This window comes from Strongylocentrotus purpuratus, unplaced genomic scaffold, assembly GCF_000002235.5.
Source record: "Strongylocentrotus purpuratus isolate Spur 01 unplaced genomic scaffold, Spur_5.0 spur5_scaffold_12, whole genome shotgun sequence".
Taxonomy (NCBI): domain Eukaryota; kingdom Metazoa; phylum Echinodermata; class Echinoidea; order Camarodonta; family Strongylocentrotidae; genus Strongylocentrotus; species Strongylocentrotus purpuratus.
The window spans coordinates 24,265,383-24,278,224 of record NW_022145597.1 but is presented as its reverse complement, the minus strand read 5'-3'; the positions used below and the strand labels follow the sequence as shown (position 1 = coordinate 24,278,224).

The window sequence follows — 12,842 nt, the reverse complement described above, 5'->3', positions numbered from 1 at the left end:
ACATTGTTAAACGATCCCTTTAAAGGGATTCGGTAACTTTGTCTCAGATTCTGAAACAAAATCCTGGATTTAGCTCATGCTGCAATGATAATTATAAACCTTTAGGTCAGCCAGGAACTCCATGACTTTTACAAGCCAATTATGAAGATATTTATGATTGGAATAACAAATTTTGAAAACCGTTTGCCAAACGGTTTTCATAACACTACAGTTTATTGGGGAAAACGAGTATGGTAAAACCGGTCACTCAAAGACTTTTACTTTTTTGAGGCACTTCTTGATCCTTTTAAAGCGCGATTTTTTTTTAGGGCTTCAATATTACACCATATCACAGTCACTGATAACACGTAGGGCCGTGCATCTCAGATTTAACATTGTTAAACGATCCCTTTAATGGGTTAGTTATGAACATTGGGTAGGGTTGTTTGAGGGTGATGAGAAGAGGGAGGGAATAGTCATGCGGGTAACCTCGTCTTCGTTCTTATTCGAGCTTATTCTTCTCCCGCGGCCCTCTTCGTCAAAAGTAGCCATTTTTTAAAAACTCTCTTCGTATCATTCTTCAAACGTTTTACCACAAGTGAGGGAGCCTTCGGAAAGACCACTAAACCAGAGGCGGCCCTCCCGGGGGGGGGGGCAGGGGGGCATAGTGCCCCCCACACTTTTTCAGATACCCCAAAAGTGCCCCTTTTTACATAGGAAAAGTGCCCCTTTTATTTTATAAAAAGTGCCCCTTTTACATAGGAATAGTACCCCTTTTACTTTGACAAGTGCCCCTATTACTTAGTAAAAGTGCCCCTTCCCCTCTTTTTACCTCTGACGAGTGCCCTTTTTATTTTTGACACATGCCCCTTTTCCTTCGACATGTTCCCATTTTCCTTTGCAATAAGTGTCCATTTTCCATTCTCATCAATCTTGAAATTATCTTGAATAAGTGCCCTTTTTAATCTCTAGTAAGTACCTCTTTTCAGGTACGAGAAGTGCCCCTTTTCACTTTTTATAAGTGCCCCCTTCATCTCTGATAATTACCCTATTTAAAACTGATAGGTGCTCCTTTTACTTTGACAACTGCCCCTTTTTTCCTTTGTAAGAAGTGCCCCTTCTTTTAATAACTACCCCTTTTTTAAACTCGGATGAGCACACCTTTCATTTTAACATGTGCCCCTTTTATTTTCTAATAAGTGCCCCTTTTCCGTATGATAAGTGCCCCCATTAAAAAGAGAGAGAGAGCTCCTTCTTCTTCTCATAACTACCCCTTTCCCTTTCTAATAAGTGCCCCTTTTCCTTATGATAAGTGCCCCCAATAAAAAGAAATAGCTCCTTCCCCTTCTCATAACTGCCCCTTTTAAAAATCTGAACGGTGCCCCCTTTTCATTCAACAAATGCATATTTTCCTTTATTATAAGTGACCCTTTTACATTTTCATAAGTGACCCTTTTCGTATCTGGTCAGTGCCCCTTTTCACCTCTGATAATTCCCCTTTTAATAATGATACGTGCCCCTTTTCCTTTCTTATAAGAGACCTATCCCCTTTTCACCTCTTATAAATGCCCCTATCAAAATCTGATGGGTGCCCCTTTTTCATCAACAAATGCCTATTTCCCATTTTCGTAAACGCCTCTTTTTCACCACTGGTGAGTGCCTCTTTTCAGGTAAAAAAATGCCTCAATTTTCACCTCTTATAATTATCCTTTGTACTTTGACACGTGCTCCTTTTCTTTTCTGATAAGTGTCTTATCCCATTCGATAATTGTCCCTTTTTCATGTAATCATTAAACGTGCCCCTTATTTAAAGCAACTAAGAGCAATTTCCCCCAAAGTTCGCTCGCTGCGCTCGCTCGCATTTAAAGAGGATATAATTATGTTATTTATCAAAGGTCTTTTCAGTCTTCCGTTATGAGAATGTGCTTATCATCACGATTGGCTTTTTTCTTCTTTATAAGATGTAATTTTTCGCACTGCGACCTAACAGATCTTTATTTTTTTTCTCACTCAATTCACTCGCTCGTAAATGCATATTCAGACATCACACACAACTGTAAAGTATGATGCTTAAGCGATATCTTGTATGATGTATGAAGAGAAACAAATATTGAAATCATCCCTGATAATTTAATCACAATGTAGAGGTATATATATATATTTTCGCTTTGAGATTTCCCACTGTAGGTGCCCTTTTTTTCTTCAGAAAGTGCCCTTTTTTGTTGGTGCCCCCCCCCCCCCCACTTTGGAAGTCGCTCGGCCGCCCCTGCACTAAACGGAACTGGTCGTCTTGGTCGTATTGGAGCTTCCACTACTGGCACTGGAACCTGCTGAGGTCATTTTCTTGCTCCACAACTTCCTGACCCTGGCATTAACGCCGAACGAGAGAAATACCGAGATGCCTTGGAGACCATTGACCGTTATGAACAGGTACCAGAGGGCGGACGTTGTGCCCAGGGCGGCTACCAAGCCGAACAACCAGCTGAATCCCATCAAACAAGATATCTATAAGAAGGAGGAGAAGAAGAAGAAGAAGAAGAAGAAAAAGGAGAATATGACGTCATTTAAAAAAACATTAGTCTACAAAGTCAAGAACCAAATAAAGCCTACTTTTTCGGAATCATATAAGGGATAATTTCATCTGAGTTTAATCCATTCTGGGATCCACTCAATATAAGTGATTGAATTATCGTTTTGAGAGTGGATCCCACCATTTTGAGCGATTATTTCTATTCCAAAGAAAGTGTTCCCTAATCATGACCCTCCTCCGCAAAAAACGGGGGGGGGGGGGGAGGAAAGAAGAAAAATGAGAGGTGTATTTCCACCCGTGCACATTTTAAAACTCAAGTTGAGACTGGAACCTTTCTGCTGACAGAAGGACACACTAAAAGTTTGGTCTCACGGGCCTCTCAGGCAAGTATGTATTTGGATGTTCTGTTCTCGAGACCAAAGTTAGTCTAGTAGAAACTAATCATTGGAAGAATAATTGTACACCTATGAATGGATGAATTGGTTCGATGATGCACTTTCAATATTTTTCATTCACTTCTTATTAATTTATAAATTAACAGGGTGGACTCGGATTTAAAAAAAATTGTGAGTGGGTCTAAGTGTGGCCAGCCAGGAAAACATGTGGATCATGCGAATTTTGGGTGGATTTTCAAGGGAGCAGTAATGATGTGAAGCATGTTCAATGGGTCTGACACCCAGTGATATGTTTGACTATGTACATGTAACTTAGATGGTCACACAAATCCATCAGCCCTTATGAATAGAGTTATGAATAAATACCAAATCTCCTATCATAAAGTATGGCCTAGGCTTGCAGGTGATGCAGTTTCGATTGTAAATGATTTATTACCTTGAAGTAGATGAGTAGCTCTGATATTACATGCTTGTGTGATCTGTTCTTTTGAAGAGCGCCTCGGGTCATTTTCGTCGTCCTGCAAATGTTGACAACAGTGATGATAAAGAGAATGACATTGGCAACCAACGACAACACAACTGGACCAATAAAGAATACGATGTTTGCAAGAACTGGATACACCCAGCAGTTTCTTCCCGATCCGTACTCGAGCGGGAGCACATCATTCTCAGTGAAATGCAATCCGAGAGCGACGATTACGAGAAGGAGAGGTACGCCCCATCCGACAAGCGAGTGACGAGCGTAGCGTTTGAGACGACTGGCTGGATCACGATGTGAGCGGGTTTGAGTTACGCGGAAGCTTCGGCAAAGGTCAAAGGCAAGAAGAGTCATCCACGCAAAGGCACACAGAAGAGAGAAGTGTGCAAGAACTGCCACACCCTGACACAGAGCTATTGTGCGACGTGCGTAAGGAGCGACATACTGCAGACAAATTTGGGATATCAGCAAGGATAACGCAAAGCTCAGTATGGCACATCCCTGGAAGTTGCGAAGTTCAGGAAACATCAAATAGGTCACGATCAATAATATGAGACACAATGTCGATATAGCAAACAGTACATGGCTATAGATTAGTTGAACATTAACAGTTTTTGTCGTGGGACCTTCTTCTACTTTTCCTTCTTGTTCTAGTACAGTGGAAAAGTTGTTATGGGTGACGCAGATTCTGATAGAGTTGTTGGACACGTAATCAAACAATTCATCTTCGTATTCGGTTTCATTGTAGACGACAAACGTCGAGTTTCCGACATCTTTCAAGTAATATTTTTCATCTGATAGGACGACGGCACAGTTGAGCATAACCTTCCGTGCACCACACACTCTAAACTCTCGCGTTTTATCTTGACGTCTTAAGTCGTTTAAATACGACTCAACAACGTCATAAGTCGTTCGTTCATTCCACCAAGTTGGTATGATGTAAGATCCATTGAAAAAGAGAAGGAAGGATCCATTGTGCCAGACTGGTGTGAAAGCATCCGGTTGACCAATGAACCACTCTTCGTCTAATTCCCTCGATGAAAGCGGAGTTGAGATAGAGTCATTACGATCTCCTTCAAGTGAACAGGTTACCCCGAATTCAATGAAATCCGCACATCGGCTGCTCGAGAGGTTATTAAGCTCACCCTCCAGGACGTTTTCGATGTCATTCTGCAGAAGACGTGCGTTCGTAACATTGATCATGGCCCACCACTCAACCGTAGCAACGGGGTACTTGAGAGCCGTTGTTTCGTTACCATTGACAGATGGTCCCAGGTAATCACGGATCGTAGAAACAGCATCCAGGCAAGAGTCGTACCCATCGAAACTGAATCTATGCATCGCCTGCAGAGTTGTAGCATGGCATTCTGGCCAGGGCGGGTCGTTTTCTGGTAATCTGCAAGGGGTTAAGATCTCCTCGAAGCCATGAGGGCACTCGATGACGAGTTTAGTTCGAGGGGAATACAGTGGGGTCATCGTCGTACGGTATGGATTCAGATCAAAAGGCGCCGCCACTCCTTGTGTTCCTACAATATATTCTACATTTGTAGAAAAGAAATATAATAAAAACAACTCTTTACTTTTATTTATTGCCACTGCTCGTTTTGCAGAGCTACGGAATAAACAATAATGTACTTCGCCCTGGGAAGCCTCATCAGCAATGTTGCTGTTTTTCCTGAGGGCGCTACAATTAATATTACCCTAGCAATTGCCATGTAGGCCCACTCATTTACACCTGGGTGGAGAGTGACAATGTGGATTAATGCCTTACCAAAAGTAAGTACTGGGATGGGATTTGAACCCCGACCCTTGGATTGAGACATCTCCACCTGTTTTGGCGGACAGGGACTCCCGATTCCTTGTCATATGTTCCTAATTGAGGGAGCTTGCTATAAGAATAGGGACTGGGAGGGGAAGCATGAAGTCAACCATTCCTTATACAACAATAATATTAGCTACGCCTGTGCTAAAATGTTTTCAAGGGAACCCATCAACTGTAATTCAAATCACCAATTATGAATCAATATTATCGTATGTATTTTATGCATATTTGGCATAGCTGGGTATCATCATTATCCTTCTTCTTGTAAGAAACCGATAATGCAAGATGTGGACGAGATGCAGAGATGTATAACGATGATTTTTTTTTCTTTCGAACCTGGGATCTCCTAGTTAAGACACCACTGCTAAACCACTGAGCCATCGCCTTTGCTCCACGAAATCTAACGTAGAAAATAATTTTAGAAATAGTGTATGGTTCATCAAAAACTTACGTGTTGTGAGGTGACGTGGAGGTGGAGTAAAAACGCCGTGGGTAAAGAACTGCGTAGGGGAGGGATGGGTTGGTGGAAGGAACGTCATCGGTCTCATCGTCGTGTCACCAACGACGATGTCAATCATCATTGCCATCGTCATCGTCATGAAAAGGCATTTCTTGGAGATAGCTCGTGAATTCATCATGTTCATACTAGTGTGGTCATTCTAAATTTAAGACAAAAATTATATGTATTATATAGGATATATATATGGAATAAGTTTATCGTGCATTGATGATAATATAGGTGATGTTGATGTTAATAGTGATAATGATGACGATTATTCAATTTCAATTTTATTCATCTCTTTAAAAACACATTAGAAGATATATACAAACAAATCGGTATAAATTAAACAATATAAATATAACAACATTCATTGACATGGTACTATGAAAGAAGGATGAAGTGTGGTGGATACGAGGGATCAGCAAAGGCCATTGGCCTGTCAAGGCTGATCTCTTTATATTACCACCCTTCAAGAGAAATACAATATATACAATTATTTTAAAAAATGATTTATATAACGTAGCATAATCATATATAACACAACATTAATATTTACATAAATCACATAAAAGGCAATTAGATCAAATAAAACTACTCACTATTAAGAGGATAAAATGTATATGATTTCCTGAATACGAAACAGTTGATATTTCTTTTAGTACTTCTGGCAACCCATTCCAAAGCTATGGGCCTTTAAAATTTACCGTGGTTCTTGAAAAGAAAAATTATAAAAAGTTTCATACATTTTATTGGAATTTCTTGTTTTATACTTATTGATGTTGCTATTGTATTCAAAATAGTCATGAAAGTTATTGGGTAATAATTGTTTAGAATAAGAAAACGTAAATGATGCTAGTTGTAATTTTTATTTATATAAAATAATATCCAATATTTTTAACTTGTTAAATAATTGATGGGTATGTGCTAAATAGTTTGATTTGGTAATCGCTCGTATAGCACGTTTCTGTAGTAAAAACAATTTATGTGATAAATAACATGAACAACTGCCCCCATTCCATATTAGAATACATAAGATGTGATTATATCATACAGTTATACAAATTTGTTAAAATCTTCAGTGGTAAAATTTGTTTCAAAATATTTTAACACTCCAATGGATTTAGATATTTTTAAAGCAATGTAATTTACATGTTCCTTCCAGTTCAAGTTTTGGTCTATGATTACGCCAAGAAATTTAGTCCTGGTTTCTCTCTTTATACGCAGATCATTAAGTTCAATATTTATTTCATTATCTTGTATTCTACAATTCCTACTCTTAAAGATCATATAACATGTTTTATCGCGATTCATGTAGAGTTTATTGGCTGTAAACCAAGTTTGTATGTTTTTCATTTCTGATTTGAACAGATCATTTAATGCAACTGGGTCTTTACCTGATAAAAATAAACTTGTGTCATTTGCAAGTAGAATTACTGATAATATATTGCTGACATATTACAGATCATGAATATAAAGTAAAAATTAAAGTGACCCGAGATTAGATCCCTGAGGTACACCTCCTGAAACTTTTATATTCTGAATTAAAATTATCAAAGCTTATATATTGCTTCCTATTGCACAAATAATTTTCGAACCACTGTATTGCATTTCCCCCTTATTCCATAATATTTCAGTTTGTTTAGTAAAATTGAATGGTTAATACAGTCAAACGCCTTTTACAAGGTTAAAGAGAGAGCTATTACTATGTGTTTCTTTTTAAAGGCTTTGGCAATTGTATCTTTTAATTCAATCAATGCATGGGCAGTACCGTATCCTTTTCTAACGCCAAATTGTTTATTGAGCAATATATTTTTTTTTAAATAAAAGATATTAATTTATCATAAACAATTTTTTTTTCAATTTGACTAAATATTGACAAAATAGAAATTGGTCTATAATTATTCAACATATTTGTAATGCCATTCTTATATATTGCATTAGGAAATATGCCTCTTTCAAGAGAAGAATTAAATAAATTGCACAAAGGAGACACAAGTGCATTAATAGAAGATTTAACAATTTTAGCACTAATTTAGTCGTAACCAGGACATTACTTACATCAAAATTTGATATAATATTAAGTTTAGTAGATTCTGTAATTGGGCTGAAAAATAAAGACTCACAAACAGATCCCTGTAAAAAAAACTAAAAAACTGTCAAATGATGTAGTTACTGCACTATCCAACTTATCATGAATTTCCTGTCCAACTGTACTAAAGTAATCATTGAATAAATTTACAATTTGAGATTTATCCTTTATAGATTTACCTTCATATTTAATTTCATTAACATCATGCTTACTTTTTCTTTTGTTTAAAACTTTATAACATTTCATGTTTTCTTTGTATTGTTCATGACATCCTTAAATTTATAATCATGATGTTTACGTTTTGTATCACGTATTAAGTTATTAAATATATTTCTAAAATTTACATATTAATTCGTTTTGCTATATGTCATAGGATTTTTAAGATATTTTTTGTATAATATATATTTATGTTTACTCACTTTCTTAATTTCTGTTGTAATCCAAGGTTCAACATTTGCACGTTTCTTCCTTTTCATCTCTACCTTTTGGAAACATTCGTTATACAATTTGACATATATTTCAAGAAATTGTTCATACTTCTGATTAACATCATCAAGACGATCTAAAAAATTCCCACTTCACAGACTGTAATTTTAAACAAAATGTATTAATGTGAACATCACTGAAGTCTCGTTTTGAGTATACTATTTGAGGATCATTTGTATGATGATAATATTACTGGTAACTATTTCAACTACTATTTTATATGATTATAATAATAAGATATGGAGATACATGGTAAACTTTTAAATATATGATTCTCAATTTTGTTTCGTAAACTTTACCAAATTAATTCTGAGAAACTGATTTAACTGACCCTCTCTAGTCAATTCCAATACTTAAACTAAAATATATAAAGCGGAATTTCACATAAAAAGTATGACAAAAAGTGACTGTTTACTTTTTCATGTAGTTTTCATATTTAGATTAATTTTCATCATTGTGGGAATTATGAGGAATATTAATCCACGATATTTGGGCATCAAGATCAATTAAGGAACCAAAATAACAAAGATCAAAATATTTATGAAAAAAACGAAAACAAGCACCATGCGACTATTTTTTAAAATGAATGGTGTATTTTTACTGAACTAATTTATATTGAACTATTTAAAGCAGTTCATGCACAATTCCAATCAACATTTCTTTTACTACCCCCCCCCCTCTCAAATACACAAACAGAACAATAAAATGCTATCTTCACCTTGAGCTTCGTAGCGTGAATTTCAAACTCTATTATGCAGCATGCGTCACTTTCTTTTTAAGGATCATAAGACATTTTTTTTTTTTACCTTGTACTTTTGTTTAACTCTTATTAAATACTACTAACATGACCGTAAACAATTTTAATGCACAAGCCAAGGGCAAAGGCAATACCCTTTAAAATTCGTGTCCTGGTTAAGTATCATATTGTGATGTTTGTACATTTTTTTAAAGTGACATACAAGACTATTGAAATTGATCTTAGGTTGTTTTTTAAGAAGTTCCGATCGAGTTTACAGCCAAAGTTGAAAAAAATGATGTTTTATTCTCAATCATTGAATTTTGTACATTACAATTTTAGCTAAGAATAATTAGGATTAAGATAAGAAAGTAGAATAAAAGAGTAAAGGCGCCTATATGTGATCGTCTAAACAGAATGCAAATTGTTTTCCACCCAATTTCTATGCAGTTAGCATGATGGCAAAGACTATCGAAAGTTAAATGGAATGGTAACTTATGGCCTATTGTATATTCCGTAGCAATCATTTCGGATTACGTAATCTATCGTTTTTTATGTGCATACATTCCATTAGGTGATGACGTTAGGTTGTTGTTTTTTCGAACGTATTTGCGATCGTGCGATATTTTATTGTTGATGGCTTACCAGCAACAGCTGATAAATTTAAGTAGCTTATACTCTAAATAAGACTGCGTGTTCATTAATGCATGTTGACCTTTTGAATCTGCATTATGTGTTTTTAGATTCGTTGGTTTCCTTCTGCCTATACTTTTGATCACCGAACATAATTGACAAGTGTTTAATTTTAAAACATTGTGTATACCCTAGGTTATGGGCTGTGGAATTGAGAATTTGGTGTCAGGTAATAATGATATAATATTACTGTGACGACGGTAATTTAATTATGGGGTAACAAGTATCTTGGTTCACATAGCATCAATTTCTTCTTAAATATCACCCTAATTCGTGCAAAAACAACAAAGGGAAATATGCAATAAGGACAGCTCGATTGTTTTTAAGAACATATTACACCACATACTACACATTAATGAAGCCATAAACTCTCTGTTTTTAAAAACTGGACAATACTGAGGGAGTGCGCGCTGGGTTGGATTCAATAGTCATATCTTAAATTCGATTCAACCATATCTTTCAAACTTAATGTAGTATGGTTTGATGTTTGAACTTAACTAGTTGATGGTAGATAACTAAACAGAATCGAATATAATTTGCTGAGGAGATGAGGATATAATTATTTGAATATCATGCACTATTATGCTTTATCTAATACACGGTCGGGTTTGTGGAGCTAAACATGAATACAAAGTGATGACTATATATTTAAAAAAGATAACAATAATAACTACGTTAGCAAGCTTTCTTTATCAAAATTTAAGTGCTACGTAATTTATGTGCTCCCGTCCACAGTCACCGGGTCTGTCACTTTGATCCGCCAATAGAGACCGAGCAAATAAGGACCTTTAGATTTGCACGTCGACATAGTGGACTGATACGTGTCATGTCCTTTTAAGGCACTGGCAGTGCCTTAAAAGGACATCACCGTGCCTTAAAAGGACATGACACGTAGCAGTCCGCTATGTCGACGTGCAAATCTAAAGGTCCTTATTTGCTCGGGTTTTTTTTTTTTTTTTGCTCCAGTGAAATATGCTATGGTCTTAAGAGAATTGGATTATGAGTGGGTTTAGGTTTAGGTTAAAGAATACGGTTAGGATTATAACTTAGGATTCTGTATATAGTGTTCAGTCCAAGGTTGAAGATTAATAGGGAATTCCAGGACCATACTAGGCCTCCTACAGGAATCTGTCGTCTCGGAGCATTTGTTGTAATCACTTTCAAGCAGATTAGCGGTTTTAAACTCACAACTCCCTGGTCATAGCTACCTAAAAATATCTTAACACGGTCGCAAAGACTTTCGAGAAATCAACTCAAGGGTTATTTCATTACCCTATTGTACGTTCCATAGAAATCATGTTCAGATTATGTATTATGACATTGTACATTCCAAAAAGGTTGCGTACAAGGCAAAAGTTTTATTTCTCGAGTTGTTTTGATTGTATTTCATGTGAATGTCGGGAGGCAAGTCCGTATGGACAGTACGTATAGTGCATGTATAAACATGGACAAGTCTACATGAAAAAGTAAAAGTTATTGGTAAATTAAACTTACCCAGTAATGAACTTCAAAGCGTTAGACTTGTAGCGCAGCTGCATCGAATTGATCATACTGTCCAATATACACGTAATGGTCTCACCCTGATCTACATGTAGACCTATTATGTAAGTCGTAAATATCTTTCGAAGAAATAACAGAATTGATATACTATAGACTACCAGTGAAAGTTCCGACCAAGGTTATTTAACATTTACAATAAAAATAGATCAAGGTTCTGACATCTATGGCAAGCATTAAGGGAAACAAATAAATATATGCAACACTTTAAAAAAATGTATTTCACTCAAATGTATATATTCAACACTTTCAGAAAATATTTAACAAGTTTTATTTGACAACACATTTTATTTGGCATATCTGATTTGACAATCTATTCGACAAAAAATGTATTTGTCAACAATTGTATTCGACATCAATTTTATATTCGGCATAGGCCTACATTTAATTCGACAAAAATTTTATTTTACAAAATTTCTTTTTTTTTAAATGTTATTCGACAAAATATTTATTCAACATAATTATTTCTTACTTTTAATTGAAGAAAAAAAGGTACAATTCATAATTATTTTTTTAAACCTTCAAATCAAGTAGGTAATACATATTTCCCCTTAACCCCCCCCCCTATACAAATCGGGGTCGTTATTCATAGGGCTTCCTATTCATAATACATGAATAGGGTCGCTAATTATAATGCGAAAAGATTGAAGATAAATAGCGACCCCGATTTCGAATTATGAATAGCGGTCCTTCACGTATAGGAAGTTCCACTTTCATTATGAATAGTGGTCCACATGACTAGCGAGGTTGTTTGAGGGTGTTGAGAAGAGGTTGGACATAATCATGTAGAATGTATGGTTGGGGCGTGGTGTGGGTGGGGGGGGGGGGGTCAAGAGGATATAAATGAGTGTAAATTACCTACTTTGTTTTAAAGGGATCCGGTAACTTTGTCTTAGATCCTTTAAAAATAATCCTTGATTTAGCTCATGCTGCGATGATAATTATAAACCTTTAGGTCAGTCAGGAACAAACACTGCAGTTTATTGGGGAAAATGAGTATGGTAAAACCGGTCACTCAAAGACTTTTACTTTTTTGAGGCACTTCTTGATCATTTTGAATCGCGATTTTTTTTTAGGGCTTCAATATTACACCATATCACAGACACTGGTAACATGTAGGACCTTGTATCTCAGATTTAACATTGTTAAACGATCCCTTTAAAGGGATCCGGTAACTTTGTCTCAGATTCTGAAACAAAATCCTGGATTTAGCTCATGCTGCAATGATAATTATAAACCTTTAGGTCAGCCAGGAACTCCATGACTTTTACAAGCCAATTATGAAGATATTTATGATTGGAATAACAAATTTTGAAAACCGTTTGCCAAACGGTTTTCATAACACTACAGTTTATTGGGGAAAACGAGTATGGTAAAACCGGTCACTCAAAGACTTTTACTTTTTTGAGGCACTTCTTGATCATTTTAAAGCGCGATTTTTTTTAGGGCTTCAATATTACACCATATCACAGTCACTGATAACACGTAGGGCCGTGCATCTCAGATTTAACATTGTTAAACGATCCCTTTAATGGGTTAGTTATGAACATTGGGTAGGGTTGTTTGAGGGTGATG

At 36.1% G+C, this 12,842-nt stretch overlaps 1 protein-coding gene across 1 annotated transcript; it reads right to left on the bottom strand.

The window, feature by feature from the left end:
* Positions 1–537: 537 nt before the first annotated feature.
* LOC100892321 (adhesion G protein-coupled receptor E3) lies at positions 538–11,545 on the bottom strand. Its single transcript, XM_030982193.1, has 5 exons — positions 11,205–11,545; positions 5,656–5,863; positions 3,341–4,920; positions 2,257–2,484; positions 538–607 (listed from the first exon to the last, which is right to left on the bottom strand). Exons 2-5 carry the CDS (start codon positions 5,846–5,848, stop codon positions 602–604), a joined length of 2,007 nt encoding a protein of 668 aa, XP_030838053.1. The 5' UTR covers positions 5,849–5,863; positions 11,205–11,545; the 3' UTR covers positions 538–601.
* Between the last annotated feature and the right edge of the window lie 1,297 nt (positions 11,546–12,842).